Source organism: Heterodontus francisci, chromosome 5, assembly GCF_036365525.1.
Source record: "Heterodontus francisci isolate sHetFra1 chromosome 5, sHetFra1.hap1, whole genome shotgun sequence".
NCBI classification, from domain to species: domain Eukaryota; kingdom Metazoa; phylum Chordata; class Chondrichthyes; order Heterodontiformes; family Heterodontidae; genus Heterodontus; species Heterodontus francisci.
In genome coordinates this window covers 24,280,163-24,299,506 of record NC_090375.1, presented here as the reverse complement: position 1 = coordinate 24,299,506, position 19,344 = coordinate 24,280,163, and the positions used below count along the sequence as shown (strand labels likewise).

Genomic DNA, 19,344 nt, shown 5'->3' with positions numbered 1-19,344 from the left:
TTGGTGTTGGTGTAGTGTGCAATGTGATTGTGTTGTCGGTGTTGGTGTAGTGTGCAATGCGATTGTGTTGTTGGTGCTGGTGTAGTGTGCAATGTGACTGTGTTGTCGGTGTTGGTGTAGTATGCAATGTGACTGTGTTGTCGGTGTTGTTGTAGTATGCAATGTGACTGTGTTGTCGGTGTTGGTGTGGTATGCAATGTGACTGTGTTGTCGGTGTTGGTGTGGTATGCAATGTGACTGTGTTGTCGGTGTTGGTGTGGTATGCAATGTGACTGTGTTGTCGGTGTTGGTGTCGTATGCAATGTGACTGTGTTGTTGGTGTTGGTGTAGTGTGCAATTTGATTGTGTTGTCGGTGTTGGTGTAGTGTGCAATGTGATTGTGTTGTCGGTGTTGGTGTAGTGTGCAATGTGACTGTTGTTGGTGTTGGTGTAGGGTGCAATGAGACTGTGTTGTTGGTGTTGGTGTAGTGTGCAATGTGACTGTGTTGTCAGTGTTGGTGTTGCTGTAGTGTGCAATGCGATTGTGTTGTTGGTTTTGGTGTAGTGTGCAATGTGACTGTGTTGTCAGTGTTGGTGATGGTGTAGTGTGCAATGCGATTGTGTTGTTGGTGTTGGTGTAGTGTGCAATGTGATTGTGTTGTTGGTGTTGGGGTAGTGTGCAAGGTGATTGTGTTGTCAGTGTTGGTGTTGCTGTAGTGTGCAATGCGATTGTGTTGTTGGTGTTGGTGTAGTGTGCAATGTGACTGTCTTGTCAGTGTTGGTGTTGGTGTAGTGTGCAATGCGATTGTGTTGTCGGTGTTGGTGTAGTGTGCAATGTGATTGTGTTGTCGGTGTTGGTGTAGTTTGCAATGTGATTGTGTTGTCGGTGTTGGTGTAGTGTGCAATGTGACTGTGTTGTCGGTGTTGGTGTAGTATGCAATGTGACTGTGTTGTCGGTGTTGGTGTAGTGTGCAATGTGACTGTGTTGTCGGTGTTGGTGTGGTATGCAATGTGACTGTGTTGTCGGTGTTGGTGTAGTATGCAATGTGACTGTGTTGTCGGTGTTGGTGTAGTATGCAATGTGACTGTGTTGTCAGTGTTGGTGTCGTGTGCAATGTGACTGTGTTGTCGGTGTTGGTGTCGTGTGCAATGTGACTGTGTTGTTGGTGTTGGTGTCGGGTGCAATGTGACTGTGTTGTTGGTGTTGGTGTAGTGTGCAATGTGACTGTGTTGTTGGTGTTGGTGTAGGGTGCAATGTGACTGTGTTGTTGGTGTTGGTGGAGTGTGCAATGTGACTGTGTTGTCAGTGTTGGTGTAGTATGCAATGTGACTGTGTTGTCGGTGTTGGTGTAGTATGCAATGTGACTGTGTTGTTGGTATTGGTGTAGTGTGCAATGTGACTGTGTTGTCAGTGTTGGTGTAGTGTGCAATGTGATTGTGTTGTTGGTGTTGGTGTCGTGTGCAATGTGACTGTGTTGTTGGTGTTGGTGTCGTGTGCAATGTGATTGTGTTGTCGGTGTTGGTGTAGTGTGCAATGTGACTGTTGTTGGTGTTGGTGTTGGGTGCAATGTGACTGTGTTGTTGGTGTTGGTGTAGTGTGCAATGTGACTGTGTTGTTGGTGTTGGTGTAGGGTGCAATGTGACTGTGTTGTTGGTGTTGGTGTAGTGTGCAATGTGACTGTGTTGTCAGTGTTGGTGTAGTGTGCAATGTGATTGTGTTGTTGGTGTTGGTGTAGTGTGCAATGTGACTGTGTTGTCAGTGTTGGTGTTGCTGTAGTATGCAATGCGATTGTGTTGTTGGTTTTGGTGTAGTGTGCAATGTGACTGTGTTGTCAGTGTTGGTGATGGTGTAGTGTGCAATGCGATTGTGTTGTTGGTGTTGGTGTAGTGTGCAATGTGATTGTGTTGTTGGTGTTGGGGTAGTGTGCAAGGTGACTTTGTTGTCGGTGTCAGTGTTGCTGTAGTGTGCAACATGACTGTGTTGTTGGTGTAGTGTGCAATGTGACTGTTGTCGGTGATGGTGGAGTGTGCAATGTGACTGTTGTCGGTGTTGGTGTAGTGTGCAATGTGACTGTTGTCGGTGTTGGTGTAGTGTGCAATGTGACTGTTGTCGGTGTTGGTGGAGTGCGCAATGTGACTGTTGTCGGTGTTGGTGGAGTGTGCAATGTGACTGTGTTGTCGGTGTTGGTGTAATGTGCAATGTGATCGTGTTGTTGGTGTTGCTGTAGTGTGCAACGTGACTGTGTTGTTGTTGTTGGTGTAGTGTGCAATGTGACTGTTGTCGGTGTTGGTGTAGTGTGCAATGTGGCTGTGTTGTCAGTGTTGGTGTTGGTGTAGTGTGCAATGCGATTGTGTTGTTGGTGTTGGTGGAGTGTGCAATGTGACTGTGTTGTCGGTGTTGCTGTAGTGTGCAATGCGATTGTGTTGTTGGTGTTGGTGTAGTGTGCAATGTGACTGTCTTGTCAGTGTTGGTGTTGGTGTGGTGTGCAATGCGATTGTGTTGTTGGTGCTGGTGTAGTGTGCAATGTGACTGTGTTGTCGGTGTTGGTGTAGTGTGCAATGTGATTGTGTTGTCGGTGTTGGTGTCGTGTGCAATGTGATTGTGTTGTCGGTGTTGGTGTAGTGTGCAATGTGACTGTGTTGTCGGTGTTGGTGTAGTATGCAATGTGACTGTGCTGTCGGTGTTGGTGTAGTGTGCAATGTGACTGTGTTGTCGGTGTTGGTGTGGTATGCAATGTGACTGTGTTGTCGGTGTTGGTGTGGTATGCAATGTGACTGTGTTGTCGGTGTTGGTGTAGTATGCAATGTGACTGTGTTGTCGGTGTTGGTGTAGTATGCAATGTGACTGTGTTGTTGGTATTGGTGTAGTGTGCAATGTGACTGTGTTGTCAGTGTTGGTGTAGTGTGCAATGTGATTGTGTTGTTGGTGTTGGTGTAGGGTGCAATGTGATTGTGTTGTTGGTGTTGGTGTCGTGTGCAATGTGACTGTGTTGTTGGTGTTGGTGTCGTGTGCAATGTGACTGTGTTGTTGGTGTTGGTGTCGTGTGCAATGTGACTGTGTTGTTGGTGTTGGTGTCATGTGCAATGTGATTGTGTTGTCGTTGTTGGTGTCGTGTGCAATGTGACTGTGTTGTTGGTGTAGTGTGCAATGTGACTGTAGGTGTTGGTGTAGTATGCAATGTGACTGTTGTTGGTGTTAGTGTAATGTGCAATGTGACTGTGTTGTTGGTGTTGGTGTGATGTGGATCTGGTGTTGGTGTGCATGATTTGAGTATGGTGTTATTGTGGCTTTTCGTGGTGTGTTCTGGTGTATATGTTCTGCAATGTGGGAACCTACAGAACAGAGATCCCAGGTTCAATCCTTGGTCTACAAAGAGATAGCTGATCTGAGCTGGGGCAGAAATATCCATTTGCCATTGGTTTGGGAAAAATCCACTGGGGTTCCCGGTACCAGAAAATGCACGTGTCCGCATGAGGGTGAGACCTAATTTGAATATGATGCCATGATGATTATATAGTCCATCAAAAGACACTATCTCGATTAATGAATAAGGAATAGCATTTCAGTCAAAAAAAATAGATCTGCTGCCATTTCCTGTGGAACTAAAATCCAGTTAACAGCATCTGAGGAGAGAGGAAAATACTGAAACACTTTGAAATGTAGCACATTCATAGCCCTGATGTATGACAAATAATATCCGCAGTGCAGGCATTCTGAGAATTACATGTTCAGAGTAGCTCTGTAACAGAATCAAAGAACATTACAGCACAGAAGGAGGCCATTCCCCCCATCATGCTGGTGCTGGCTCTTTGAAAGAGCTATCTAATTAGTCCCACTTCCCTACTCTTTCCCCATAGCCCTGTGATGTTTTCGTTTTCAAGTAAGGATTAAGCTGGAATTATTGTGGATAATTCTGGGCACCGCACTTCAGGAAAGATGTAAAGGCTACAGAAAGGGTACAGAGCAGGTTTACCTGAATGTAACCAGGGGTGAGGAACTTTAGTTATGAGGAGACATTCGAAAAGTTGGGGCTGTTCTCCTTGGAACAGAGAAGGTTAAGTGGTAACCTAACAGAGGTTTAAAATGATGAAAGGTTTTCATAGAGTAGATAATGGCTGCTCCCTCTCATCAGTGGGTCAATAGACTTAAAATGATTGGGAAAAGTTCTAGACGGGAGATGAGAAGAAACTTTGTCACTCAGAGACTTGTTCAGATTTGGAATACCTCTACCTGAAAGGGTGGTGGAAGCTAATCCCATAAATAATGTTAGAGGACAGTTGGACTGGTACTTGAGGATGAGAAAGTTACAGGGTTATGGATAAAAAGCAGAGGTGGGATCAAGCACGACTGCTTTTTCAAAGAGCCAGCACAGGCATGATAGACTGAATGGCCTCCTTCTGTGCTGTAAGTTTCTATGATTGTATGAAGTAATTATCCAATTCCCTCTTGAAAGCTACCATGAATCTGCTTCCACTACCCATCCAGGCAGTACTTTTCCGATCACAGCACCTCACTGTGTAAAAATCTCCTCACCTTCCCCATGGTTATAGAACATAGAACATAGAACAGTACAGCACAGTACAGGCCCTTCGGCCCACAATGTTGTGCTGAACCTTTAACCTACTCTAAGATCAAACTAACTACCTACCCTTCATTCCACTATCATCCATGTACCTATCCAAGAGTCACTAAAATTCTTTTGTCAATTATCTTCAATTTCTGTATAAACCTTTCTTTTTTTTTCTTTTGGGCCTCCTTATCTCGAGAGACAATGGATACGCGCCTGGAGGTGGTCAGTGGTTTGTGAAGCAACGCCTGGAGTGGCTATAAAGGCCAATTCTGGAGTGACAGGCTCTTCCACAGGTGCTGCAGAGAAATTTGTTTGTTGGGGCTGTTGCACAGTTGGCTCTCCCCTTGCGCCTCTGTCTTTTTTCCTGCCAACTACTAAGTCTCTTCGACTCGCCACAATTTAGCCCTGTCTTTATGGCTGCCCGCCAGCTCTGGCGAATGCTGGCAACTGACTCCCACGACTTGTGATCAATGTCACACGATTTCATGTCGCGTTTGCAGACGTCTTTATAACGGAGACATGGACGGCCGGTGGGTCTGATACCAGTGGCGAGCTCGCTGTACAATGTGTCTTTGGGGATCCTGCCATCTTCCATGCGGCTCACATGGCCAAGCCATCTCAAGCGCCGCTGACTCAGTAGTGTGTATAAGCTGGGGGTGTTGGCCGCTTCAAGGACTTCTGTGTTGGAGATATAGTCCTGCCACCTGATGCCAAGTATTCTCCGAAGGCAGCGAAGATGGAATGAATTGAGACGTCGCTCTTGGCTGGCATACGTTGTCCAGGCCTCGCTGCCGTAGAGCAAGGTACTGAGGACACAGGCCTGATACACTCGGACTTTTGTGTTCCGTGTCAGTGCGCCATTTTCCCACACTCTCTTGGCCAGTCTGGACATAGCAGTGGAAGCCTTACCCATGCGCTTGTTGATTTCTGCATCTAGAGACAGGTTACTGGTGATAGTTGAGCCTAGGTAGGTGAACTCTTGAACCACTTCCAGAGCGTGGTCGCCAATATTGATGGATGGAGCATTTCTGACATCTTGCTTCATGATGTTCGTTTTCTTGAGGCTGATGGTTAGGCCAAATTCATTGCAGGCAGACGCAAACCTGTCGATGAGACTCTGCAGGCATTCTTCAGTGTGAGATGTTAAAGCAGCATCGTCAGCAAAGAGGAGTTCTCTGATGAGGACTTTCCGTACTTTGGACTTCGCTCTTAGACGGGCAAGGTTGAACAACCTGCCCCCTGATCTTGTGTGGAGGAAAATTCCTTCACTAAGGTATAAACCTTAGTGTTCTATATAAATCACGTGTACAATTTTATTGGCTAACAAATGCTCATTTAGTTAAAATAAACTGCCACCTGGCATTTTAAACTGGTTTCCGTAACAACACGAAATCTACGTACCCAACTCAGGAGAAAGTGATGTCAAAATGTAAAAGATGTCCAATATCATCTTAGCCATGAGGTTGCCTTCCTGCTCCTCAAAGCCCTTTCTCACTAACCCCTAACCACTGAACTTCCCTTCCTGACCCCCATCTCAAAATAGTTCCCTCTCCTCAGGCTCCACCATCATCACCCCTCTCCTCAAAAACAACCCCTCATCTCCTCCTTCCTTGAGGACGCTCATTTCCAATCTACCTTTCGTCTCCCATGAGTATGTTGTCACCTCCCAGGCCTCTGCCTAACTCTCAGTGTGAATCTCCCCAATGAGGTTTCCTTCCCTCCCCCATACTGAAATGGCTCTAAGCAAAGTCACTAACAACATTCTTTGTGACTGTGAGCATGGTCCATTATGCTTTCCTGTCCTTCTTTCCCACTCTCCAGCTTTCAACCCAATCAAACACACCATCATCCTCCGATGAGTGGTGGGACTCCCACCGCTTGGTTCCATTCTTACCCATAAGATCGTGCCTACAGCATCTCTACAACAACAGCTTGCATTTATATAGTGCCTTTAATATAATAAAATGTCCCAAGACGTGCAAGACCAACAAGGGATTTGAAATTGAGGATGAAAATCCTTACATGGAGGAGTTTAGGGACCAGGAACCTGGGCCTGTGTCCAGCGTTCTCCTGCTGCCTTTGTCACCGCAAGACTTGTTTACTCCAAAGCTCTCCTTACCAGCCTCCCAAAGTTTATCACTCTCAACCTTCAACTTGTCAAAACTGCACTGTCCGTGTCTTATCCAGTATTCCATCGGTCCATCAATACTCAGTCTCACTATCCAATTAATCTGTCCTTGCCAACCTTCATTCATTCTCTAATTTCAAAATCCTTGTCCTCATCTACAAGTTCTTCCTCAGCCTTGTCTTTCATTACCTCTGCAACCCCCATTCCCCCCTCAAAGATAAGTAGGGCTGTAGTGAAAGAATTAAACTACCTCAGGGATGGGAGGGGAAAATCCCCATTTTAAGTCAAAAGCTGTGATAAAATGACCAGCAACATATGGGCAAGGTGGGTAAACAGATGAGTTCTGTGTTAAAATACACGTAGTATAAGAGAGAGAACAAGTGACTTAGAAGCACAAATTAGGCTTAAAGGATATGATGTAGTAGCCATTCCAGATACGTGGCTACAAGTTATGATTGAGGGCTAAATATTCCAGGCTATAAGATCTTTAGAAAGGGCAGAGAGATTGGGAAAGGAGGAAGGGTAGCAATATTGATAGGAAAGTCAAAGTGGTTATAATGAGAGATTTTAATTTTCACATAGACTGGAAGAAGCAGAAAAGTTCAAGTAGTAAAGAACTTGCATTTACATAGTGCCTTTCACAATCTCAGGACATCCCAAAGTGCCTTACCCCCAATGAAGTATTTTTGAAATCTAATCATTGTTGTATTGTAGGCAGCATGGCAGTCAATTTGCACACAAGACCTCACAAACAGGAATGTGGTAATGGTCAGATAATCTGAGGGATAAATATTGGTCAGGACACCAGAGATGGCCCTGCTCTTCTTCCAAATAGTGCCATGGGATCTTTTACATTCAACTGAGATATCAGATAGGACCTCAGTTTAACGTGTCACTCCCTGACAGTGCAGCACTCCCTCTGTACTGCACTGGTGTTTCAGCCTAGATCATATGCTCATGGCTCTGCAGCAGGGATTAAACCCACAACCTTCTGACTCAGAGGCAAAGATTCTACCCACTAAGCCATGATTTCATTTAAATTCCTTGAATATATTTAAAATAGTTTTCTAGAACAGTATGTTTTAGAACCAAAAAAAGGAACTGGCCATATTGGATTTAGTGGTGAGTAACTACACAATCTGACAGTAAGAGAGCAGTTTACAAATAGTTACCATATAAAATGATTGAATTTGATGTTACGTTTGACAGTGAGAAGGGAGAGTCACCAACGAATGTGTTAAATTTTGTTTGTCTTACATAAACTTAAGTAAACTGGGCTAAACTGTTAAATGGATAAACCCACAGACAAACAATGGGAATGGGAAGTATTCAAGGAAATATTGGTCTGATATAAAAGACGTACATACCCCTAAAAGGCAAAGACTCCACTTGTTAAAAAATCATGGTCAACAAATGAGCTAAGAGACAATATCAAGAAAAAAGTTATGCAAGGGAAAGGGAGAGATGGCAAAAGCAACAAAGGGAAACAAAGAAAGTCACTAAGGCAGTTTACCATCCTCTTCTCTGTGATTAGGGCTGGGCAATACATGCTGGCCTTTCCAGAGGCACCCTAATCCTGTCAGTTAATGAAAGAAAATCCAGAACAAGAGGCCATAATCTCAAAATTAGAGCTAGCCCATGTAGGAGTGAAATTAGAGAACACCTTTTCACACAAAAGCTTGTGGAAATCTGGAACTTTCTCCCCAAAAGGCAGTGGATGCTGGGACAATTGAAATGTTCAAGACTGAACTTCGTTAGGTCAGGGCATCAAGGGATATGAAACAAGACGGTAAATAGCATTGAGGTAAATGAATGGCACAGAACAGGCTCAAGGGATTGCACAGCCTGCTCCTGTTATTATATTCCAATTCTGTTCTCCCAACTCTGGCCTCTTTAACATCCCCTCTCTTCACCCCACCTTGCTGGCCTTGTGGGGCCCATGCATGGCCTAGAATGTTCTCCCTCTAGCTTGCTATCTTCCTTCCTTAAAACCTATCTCTGAGTTTGGCTTCAGTCATTAACCCTATCATCCACTCAACCCCAACCATCTCAAAGCTGTGCCCACTCCTGTGAAACATTTTGCGACATTTTGCTATGTTGAAGGTGCCATGACGGGTTGCACCTGAACCGGAATGGGACCAACATCCTTGCTGGGAGGTTTGCTAATGCTGTTGGGGTGGGGGGGGGGGGGGTGGGGGGGGTTAAAATAATTTGGCAGGAGGATAGGATACAGAGTGGAAGCACAGTAGCGGGTGGTGTACAATCAAATATAGATGAGAAGCTAAGTCAGTCTGGAGGGCAGAGTAAATGTAGACCTGTTAAGGCTCAGGCAAATAATTGTATCTATTTTAATGCAAGGAGTCTTACTAGTAAGGCAGATGAATTGAGGGCATTGATTAACACATGGGAATATGATATTATTGCTATCACTGAGACATGTTGAGGGAAGGGCAGGACTGGCAGCTCAACATCCCAGGGTATAGAATCTTCAGATGTGATAGGGAAAGGGGTAAAAGAGGTGGCATTGCACTGTTGATCAAGGAGTCAACTACTGCAGTAAGGAGGGATGATATCTTAGAAGGTTCCTCTAATGAGGCCATATGGATAGAACTTAAAAACAAAAAGGGGGCAATCACTTGGCTGGGAGAGTACTACAGGCCTCCAAACAGTCAGGGTGAGATAGAAGAGCAGATATGTAGGCAAATCTCAGAGAGGTGTAAAAATAATAGGGTAATAATAGTAGGGGATTTCAACTTCCCCTATATTAGAGGGGATAGTATTAGTGCAAAAGGCTTAAAGGGGTGGAATTCTTCAAGTGCATTCAGGAGAGCTTTTTGAGTCAGCACGTAGAGAGTCCTACAAGAGGCGGAGCGGTACTGGACCTAATCCTAGGGAATGAAGCCGGACAAGTGGTAGAAGTGTCAGTGGGGAAGCATTTTGGGGATAGTGACCATAACTCTAAGATTTAAGGTAGTTATGGAAAAGAACAAAGAGGGACCGGAAATAAAGGTACTGAATTGGGGGAAGGCCGATTTCAATATGATAAAACAGGATCTGGCCAAAGTGGACTGGGAACAGCTACTTGGGGGAAAGTCTACATCAGAGCAGTGGGAGTCATTCAAAAAGGAAATAGTGAGAGTTCAGGGCCAATATGTTCCCGTAAAGGTGAAGAGTAGGACCAGCAAGTCCAGGGAACCCTGGATGTCAAGGGATATAGAGGACTGGATCAGGAAAAAAAGGCTTATGGCAGATTCAGTGCTGAAAACAGCAGAGGCTCTAGAGGAGTACAGAAAGTGTAGGGGGGTACTTAAAAAAGTAATTAGGAGAGCGAAGAGGGGACATGAAAAAACACTGGTGGGCAAGATAAAGGAAAATCCCAAGGCGTTTTATAAGTATGTTAAGGGCAAGATACATTGCTGTATCTCTAAATAAACTAAATAACCAGGGAAAGAGTGGGGCCCATTAGGGATCAAAGAGGCAATCTGTGTGTGGAGCCGGAAGATATAGGTGAGGTTTTAAATGATTACTTTTCATCTGTGTTCACTATGGAGAGGGATGATGTAGGTGTAGTGATCAGGAGGGAGATTGTGATATACATGATCAAATTAGCATTGAAAGGGAAGAAGTATTAGCTGTTTTAGCGGGCTTAAAAGTGGATAAATCCCCAGGCCCAGATGAGATGTATCCCAGTCTATTATGTGAGGCAAGAGAGGAGATAGCAGGGGCTCTGACACAAATTTTCAAATCCTCTCTGGGTACAGGAGAGGTACCAGAGGACTGGAGGGCATCGAATGTGGTACCATTATTCAAGAAGTGTAGCAGGGATAAACCAGGTAATTATAGGCCTGTGTGTCTAAAGTCAGTGGTAGGGAAATTACTGAAAAAAATTCTGAGAACAGGATTAATCTCCACTTGGAGAGGCTAGGATTAATCAAGGATAGTCAGCATGGCTTTGTCAGGGGGAGATCGTGTCCAACAAATTTGATTGAATTTTTCGAGGAGGTGACTAGATGTGCAGACGAGGGAAAGGCAGTTGATGTAGTCTACATGGACTTCAGTAAGGCTTTTGATAAGGTCCCACATGGGAGATTGGTTAAGAAGGTAAGTGCCCATGGGGTCCAGGGCAATTTGGAAAATTGGATCCAAAATTGTCAGTGGCAGCAGGCAGAGGGTGATGGTTGAAGGTTGTTTTTGCGAATGGAGGGCTGTGACCAGTGGTGTACCGCAGGGATCGGTGCTGGGATCCTTGCTGTTTGTAGTGTACATTAATGATTTCGACATGAATATAGGAGATATGATCAGTAAATTCGCAGACGACAAGAACATTTGTGGTGTCGTAAATAGTGAAGAGGAAAGCCTTAGATTACAGGATGATATAGTTGGGCTGGTAAGATGGGTGGAGCAGTGGCAGATGGAATTTAATCCTGAGAAGTGTCAGGTGATGCATTTTGGGAGGACTAACAAGGCAAGGGAATATACAATAGATGGTAGGACCCTAGGGGGTACAGAGGGTCAGAGGGACCTTGGTGTGCTTGTCCATAGATCACTGAAGGCAGCAGCACAGGTACATAAGCTGGTTAGGAAGGCATATGGGATACTTGCCTTTATTAGCCGAGGCATAGAATATAAGAGCAGGGAGGTTATGATGGAGCTGTATAAAACGCTGGTTAGGCCACAGCTGGAGTACTGTGTACAGTTCTGGGCACCACACTATAGGAAAGATGTGATTGCACTGGAGAGGGTGCAGAGGAGATTCACCAGGATGTTGTCTGGGCTGGAGCATTTCAGTTATGAAGAGAGACTAGATAGGCTGGGGTTGTTTTCCTTGGAGTGGAGAAGGCTGAGGGGGGACCTGATTGAGGTATACAAAATTATGAGGGGCATAGATAGGATAGATAGGACGAAACATTTTCCCTTAGCGGAGAAGTCAATAACCAGGGGGCATAGATTTAAGGGGCAGGAGGTTTAGAAGGGATTTGAGGAAAAAAAAGTTTCACCCAGAGGGTGGTTGGAATCTGGAACACACTGCCTGAAGAGGTGGTAGAGGCAGGAACCCTCACAACACTTAAGAAGTATTTAGATGAGCACTTGAAACACCATAGCATACAAGGCTATGGGCCAAGTGCGGGAAAATGGATTCGATTGGACGGGTGCTTGATGGTCAGCGCAGGTGCGTTGAGCCGAAGGGCCTGTTTCTGTGCTGTAAAACTCTATGACTCTAAAAGCCAGGGGTTGTAGTCATTATTTTCCCTATTTCTGGCTGCCTTGTGGAGTGTTGTTAATAATTATGATCATTTACTGAGCCAGTGAAATTCCGATTTTATTCCAGGGAATTCCAGTGTTTGGGGGAGACCCACTCCTAAATTCTGTTAGTTTGTTCCATGAAAATTACTGGCTGGCCATAGCACCAAAAGTGACCTGTTATTACCTGGAATTAGGATGATTGAATAGTCTCGATTCTTTATGATGTGTCGATTCCGCCCTATTTTCTGAAAACCGATGGCTTTGCCTATCGACCAGATGATTATTCTGCTTATAATGAATGGATGCCTTTATTAGAGATTGCTATTTTCCCCACTTTTCCACAGTCATTGTCCTGTCTGTTTACAGGTCCCTTTATCAGCCTTTCAGCATCAATGATTATTAAATTACTGTCCTGTTCTCTGCCCCTCTCTCATCTTTGCAGCTTATTTACCCGGGACTGCACTGACCTTGTGCTGCTTTAGTAATAATCTCAGTGTCACAATGAACCTGGTACCTCCTGACTCTCCCTCATTGTTTGCTGCTTACATTGCGGCTTTGTTCTTTTTCTTTGGAGGGTTATTTTTTAATCCTTCAATTAAAAAAAAATAGTTAATGTCGCCTGGCTGTAAATGCCAGGTCTTTTTCTCCGGGCCAGGCACCGTGTTCATTTCCCAGGCCTCTTGTTACTGCTGATTCCACCGCCCTGCTGTCTGACACTGAATAAATCCTGCCTGTTATACCCACTATATATCCCATCTGGTACAGCACGTTATCCTGACTTGTGACACTCTTGTCCTCTTTTATTTCTGCTTTTCAATCAACCCCATCTGTCCTTTCTAGAAATGTTGATGAATTTATTTGCAGACACTACTGTAGAATGCCAATCGGGAGCCTGAGCTGTTAACCCAGACCCCTGCCCTCTCTGGCAGGCGTTTGATTTCACGCTCGGCTCTCGCTATTGTTGTTATTCTGGTGCATTTCCTACCTGGGTCGGTCCGGATGCTGATGTTGCCGTCTCGATGCAGGATGACTGCCCTGGCCCCGCTCAGCCTGCCCCAGTCCCCGGGCCGGGCCGGCTCTCCTGTCGGCGGCTGCCGCTGGAGAGTGCTGCAGCACTGGTAGCAGACGGCCCAGGCTTGCTCCTCATTCAGGGGCTGGTTGTACAGCTTGAGGATCTGCTCCAGGCTCAGCTCCTGCGAGTCCGGCTCCAACTCCAACTGAGCACCGCGCTCCGCCACCGGGCTCCCGGAGCATTGCTCTGCCATCGTCCGGATGTGTCTGTGTGTGCGAGTGGAGGTTGGGGGGGGGACTGTAGCACAGGGTCAAAATCCCGGCATCAAAGCTAAACCATCGGCAGCAGGAATAAAGCGAGCACCATCTTCTCCAGCCGCTGCATCATCATTCTCACCGCCACACTGCCAGCTCCTGACTTCACTCACTCACTCACTCATAAACACACCAGCCTCTTCTCGTTAAATCCAATCATATGACTCGCTTCTCAATGCCTGGGAGACAGAGAGCATCATACTATGTGGTTCAAACGCCCGTCCACTTCTCTCTTGACTAATTTGCTACACTTTTTTGCTTTAATTTTTTTTTTCCATTCATGGGATGTGGGCGTTGCTGGCCAGACCAGCATTTATTGCTGATCCCTAATTGCCCTCGAGAATGTGGTGGTGAGCTGCCTTCTTGAACCGCTGCAGTCCATGTGGGGTAGGTACACCCACAGCGCTGTTAGGAAGGGAGTTCCAGGATTTTGACCCAGCGACAGTGAAGGAACGGCGATATAGTTCCAAGTCAGGATGGTGTGTGACTTGGAGGGGGAACTTGCAGGTGGTGGTGTTCCCGTGCATTTGCTGCCCTTGTCCTTCTAGATGGTAGAGGTTGTGGGGTTTGGAAGGTGCTGTTAAAGGATGCTTGGTGAGTTGCTGCAGTGCATCTTGTAGGTGGTACACACTGCTGCCACTATGTGCCAGCACCTGTGGAAGAGCCTGTCACTCTAGAATTGGCCTTTTATAGCCACTCCAGGCGCTGCTTCACAAACCACTGACCACCTCCAGGCGCTTACCCATTGTCTCTCGAGACAAGGAGGCCAAAGAAGAAGAAGAATGTTTAAGATGGTGTATGGGGTGCCAATCAAGAGGGTTGCTTTGTCCTGGATGGTGTTGAGCTTCCTGAGTGTTGTTGGAGCTGCACTTATCCAGACAAGCAGAGAACATTCCATTACAGTCCTGACTTGTGCCTTGTAGATGATAATCAGGCTTTGGGGAGTCAGGAGGTGAGTTACTCACTGCAGAATTCTCAGCCTCTGACCTGCTCTGGTAGCCACAGTATTTATATGACTGCTGCTGTTCAGTTTCCTGTCAATTGTAACCCCAGGATGTTGATAATGGGGTTTCAGCAGTGATAATGCCATTGAATATCACAGAGAGGTGGTTAGACCCTCCCTTGTTAGACAAACACACTCCCTCATAACTAACTCATTCACTGCATCATTTGCAACAATGTAACAGCAAGTAACTTCCCGAACCTGGATTAATGAGGAAATCTGAAAGAAAAGATGGGAAGTGGGGGGACAGGATGAAACAAAACAAAGATTCTCCCCTCTCGTTAGCCGTGACTCAAATTGTTTTAGTAATCCAACATGAGAACCGCAAATGCTGAGAATAGTTGGCAGGTCCGTCAGGAAGTGAAAGGGATTAAATTGTTTGTTGTTTCAAATGCTGAAGCTCTGCTGAATTAATGTGTCAGCCACAGCTTTCAAGATGCAAAAATAAGAGGCATTGCTTCAAACAAAGTGAGTGTTTCCTTACTGCATTACATTGTGAAAATTGCCTTTCCCATTTTATTGAAAAGGGAAATTCAGGTGAAGGGACGTATAATGAATAATGCATTAACAACAACAAGCTGCATTTATACAGCACCTTTAATGTAGGAAAACATCCCAAGGCTCTTCACAAGACAGTAATCAGCCAGAAAAATGAAACATAGCTCCGTGAGGGAATATCTGGACAGATGACTAAAAACTTGGTCAGAGGTAAATTTTAAGAAGTGTTTTAAAGGAGGAGAGAGAGGTGGAGCAACAGAGGGGTTTAGGGAGGGGATTCCAGAGCTTAGAGCCGAGATATCTGCTAATGGTGGAGCAATGGAAGTGGGGGACGCAAAAGAGGCTAGAGTTGGAGGAACTGAAAACTCCTGAAGGGTTGTCGGAGGTTACAGAGACAGGGAAGAGTGAAGCCATGGAGGGATTTGAACATAAGGGTGAGAATGTTAAAATCGAGGCATTGCTGGACTAGAAGCCATTGTAGGTCACCAAACACAGGGTGATGGGTGAACGGGACTTAGTGTGAGTTAGGATGTGGGCAGCAACAATTTGGCTGAGGTCAAGTTTACAGAAGGTGGAATGTGGGAAGCTGGCCAAAAGAGCATTGGAATAGTCAAGTCTGGAAGTAACAAAAGCATGCATGAATGTTTCAGCAGCAGATGAGCTGAGGCAGGGGAGGGGACGTAGGCAGCCTTGCTAATGGAGAGAATATGGGGTTGGAAACTCAGAGGCAAATAGGATACCTAGGTTGTGAACTGGTTCAGTCTAAGACAGTAGCCAAGGAGTGATGGAGTCAGTGCAGTTGTTTGCCACAGTTGTGCTGGGAAACCCAACTGGCAACAGTGAACTCTCAAAAAGAATCTCACCCTAAATGTTAGTCCGTCTTTTACAGGTGGTGGTGGAAATGCTGTGCATTTATAGCATTTCATGTTTCTACTTCAGAATCAATGTGACAGATTCCATGGCATCAGGAGTTCCAGCATGTTTCCAGAGACATGAGGTGCATTCTATCCAGGCCTGACCACTTATGAACTTTGCAGCTGTTTTCATTACTGCTCACTATATTCTCCATCACTTCAAATTACAGTTTAAGAATACCATTGACATCTTCTACCATAGAAACGGTTGTGATAAACTCATTTGAATGAGCTGTTAGTCAACCTGTTAGCCCATCTCGTCTCTGTGATGGGGGTGGGGGGACAGGGTAAGGACTGTACTTTTAATTCTTTGCCTGCTACAGATGTACCAATAGTGTCTCATTGTTTCCTCACTATTCGTTACAATTTCCTTTTCTGATTTTAATTTTCACCCAGGTTAATATTTTAGCATCCTTCACTTTGCATTTATATATTGTACTTTTACTATTTTTATATTTATCCCTCAATTAACATTACCAAAGCAGGGTCATTATCATATAATATAAAAGCAAAATACTGCGGATGCTGGAAATCTGAAATAAAAACAAGAAATGCTGGATTCACTCAGCAGGTCTGGCAGCATCTGTGGAAAGAGAAGCAGAGTTAACGTTTCGGGTCAGTGACCCTTCTTCGGAACATTATCATATTGCTGTTACGTTAGTGGGTGCTTGCTATGTGTCAGCAGTGATTCAGTTTGTCAAACTCTCACTGTTCAGTCAGACGGTTGAGGGGTTACCCCCGCTCCACAGACTTCAGCACAGAATCCAGACTGCCAGTGGTGCTGCACGGTCAGTGGTGTTATCTTTTGGGTGAGACATTAACTTGAGGCCCACCTGTCCTCTCAGGTGGATGGAAAGATCCCATGGCACTATTTTGAAGAAGAGCAGGGGAACTATCCCCGGTGTCCTGGCCAATATTTATCCCTCAATCAACATCACAAAAACATATTATCTGGTCATTGTCACATTGCTGTTTGTGGGATCTTGCTGTGCACAAATTGGCTACCACGTTTCTAACATTGCAGCAACTACACTACGAAAATACTCCATTGACTGTAAAGCACTTTGGGACGACCTGAGGTTACAAAAGGCGCTAGATAAATGGACATCTGTATTTATTGCTATTTCTTTAAAGAATAATGCGTTATTATTTTCCTTTAAGCTTACTCCATTGGCCCTAATTAACCTAGTTACAGCACGCTCAGTCCAACTACGCCATTGCTTATGCTCCACACAAGCCTCCTCCCACCCTGTTTACTTCACCTCACTCAATCAACATATCCTTGTATTCCTTTCTCCCTCATATATTTATCTACTTCCCCTTTAATGCATCTATGCTTCTCGCCTCAATGACTCCATTTGGCACTGGGTTTCATTATTCCCACAATTCTCTGACTAGTTTCTCCTGAATTCCCTATTGCATTTATTAATGACTAGCTTATACTTCTGTCCCCTAGTTTTGGACACCCTTACAACTGGAAACGTTTTCTCTAAGGGCAACCCTATCAAACCACTTCATAATTTTAAAGATCTCGATCAGTTTTCTCTTTTCTAGAGAAAAGAGCCCAGCTTGTTCAGTCTCAGTCACTTAAGTCCAGGTTTTCTAACTTTCTTTTTATATTTCTTCAGGACTTTCTCCTGCATATCCTTAAAAACATTATATTTTTTACTCATGTTTATGGCCACTTCTATTTTTCACAGTTTATTGCATTATTAATCTTTAAATTAAATATCTTAATACTGGGTTTAGCTATCATCCTGAATCGTATAAAATTCTTCAAGAGCTTGACACAGTAAACGCTGAGAGGCTGTTTCCCCTGGCTGGAGAGTCCAGAACACAGGGGCATAAGTCTCCGGATAAAGGGTCAGTCATTTAGGATTGAGGGGAGGAGAAATTTCTTCACTTTGAATCTTTGGAATTCTCTCCCCCAAAGAGCTGTGGATGATCAATCGCTGGGTATATTCAAGACTGAGATCGATAGACCTTCAAGCAGTAATGGCTATGGGGGTGAGGCAGGAAGGTGGAATTGAGGTAGAGGATCAGCCATGCAGGCTCGAGGGGCCAAATGGCCTACTTCTGCTCCTAATTCGTATGTTCGTATGAGCATCAGTAAATGGAGGAATGTCCAGGGCTACGACAGCAGTAAATGGGGGGGGATTCGGGAAGGCACCAGGAAATGGGGAGATTGGGAGAGGGCAGCAGTAAATGGGGGGGGGGGGATTGGGAGACAGCATCAGAAAATGCATTGGGGGAGGCAGCAGTAACTGGGGAATTCGGAGAGGACACCAGTAAATTGAGAATAGGGGTGGGCACCAGCTACAACACTGGCATCTACCCAGCAATGTGGAAAATTGCCCAGGTATGTTCTGTACACAAAAAGCAGGACAAGTCCAACCCGGCCAATTACTGCCCCATCAGCCTACTCTCAATCATCAGTAAAGTGATGAAAGGTGTCATCAACAGTGCCATCGAGCGGCACTTGCTTAGCAATAACCTGCTCAGTGACGCTCAGTTTGGGTTCTGCCAGGGCCACTCAGCTCCTGACCTCATTGCAGTCTTGGTTCAAACATGGACAAAAGAGCTGAACTGGTGAGGTGAGAGTGACTGCCCTTGACATCAAGGCAGCATTTGACAGATCAAGGAGCCCTAGCAAAACTGAGGTCAATGCGAATCAGGGAGAAAACCCTCTGCTGGTTGGAGTCATACCTAGCGCAAAGCAAGATGGTTGTGGTTGTTGGAGGTCAATCATCTGAACTCCAGGACATCACTGAGGAGTTCCTCAGGGTAGTGTCCTTGGCCCAACCATCTTCAGCTGCTTCATCAATGACCTTCCTTCAATCATAAGGTCAGAGGTGGGGATGTTTGCTGATGATTGCACAATGTTCAGCACCAATGTTAAGCTCCTCAGATACTGAAGCAGTCCATGTAGAAATGCAGCAAGACTTGGACAATATCCAGGCTTGGGCTGGCAAGTAACATTCGCGCCACATACATGTCATCCAATGACCATCTCCAACAAGAGAGAATCTAACCATCTCCCCTTGACATTCAATGGCATTACCATTGCTGAATCCCCCACTATAAACATCCTAGGGGATACCATTGACCAGAAACTGAACTGGAGTCGCCATAGAATGCCGTGGCTACAAGAGCAGGTCAGAGGCTAGGAATCCTGCGGTGAGTAACTCACCTCCTGACTCCCCAAAGCCTGTCCACCATCTACAAGGCACAAGTCAGGAGTGTGATGGAATACTCTCCACTTGCCTGGATGGGTGCAGCTCCAACAACACTCAAGAAGCTCAACACCATCCAGGACAAAGCAGCCCGCTTGATTGGCACCCCATCCACAAACATTCACTCCGTCCACCCCGAGGCACAGTGGCAGCAGTGTGTACCATCTACAAGATGCACTGCAGCATCACACCAAGGATCCTTAGGTAGCACCTTCCAAACCCGGGACCTCTACCACTTGGAAGGGACAAGGGCAGCAAATGCATGGGAACATCATCACCTGCAAGCTCCCCTCCAAGTCACACACCATCCTGACTTGGAACTATATCGCCGTTCCTTCACTGTAGCTGGGTCAAAATCCTGGAACTCCCTTCCTAACACCACTGTGGGTGTACCTACCCCACATGGACTGCAGTGGTTCAAGAAGGCAGCTCACAACCACCTTCGCAA

The 19,344-nt window shown here is 45.4% G+C and overlaps 1 protein-coding gene across 4 annotated transcripts in view; it reads right to left on the bottom strand.

Annotated features, from left to right (window-relative positions):
• The window catches only part of LOC137369771 (protein spire homolog 1-like), a 302,924-nt gene extending 289,475 nt beyond the window's left edge, over positions 1–13,449 (bottom strand). For 2 of the 4 annotated variants that reach the window (XM_068031210.1, XM_068031212.1), the window contains exon 1: positions 12,908–13,449. In XM_068031210.1, the coding sequence (XP_067887311.1) occupies positions 12,908–13,187 (280 nt within the window). In that variant the 5' untranslated portion in view covers positions 13,188–13,449. The remainder of the gene's footprint in view (positions 1–12,907) is intronic. The other 2 variants (XM_068031213.1, XM_068031215.1) reach the window with 1 other exon arrangement.
• Positions 13,450–19,344: the final 5,895 nt, after the last annotated feature.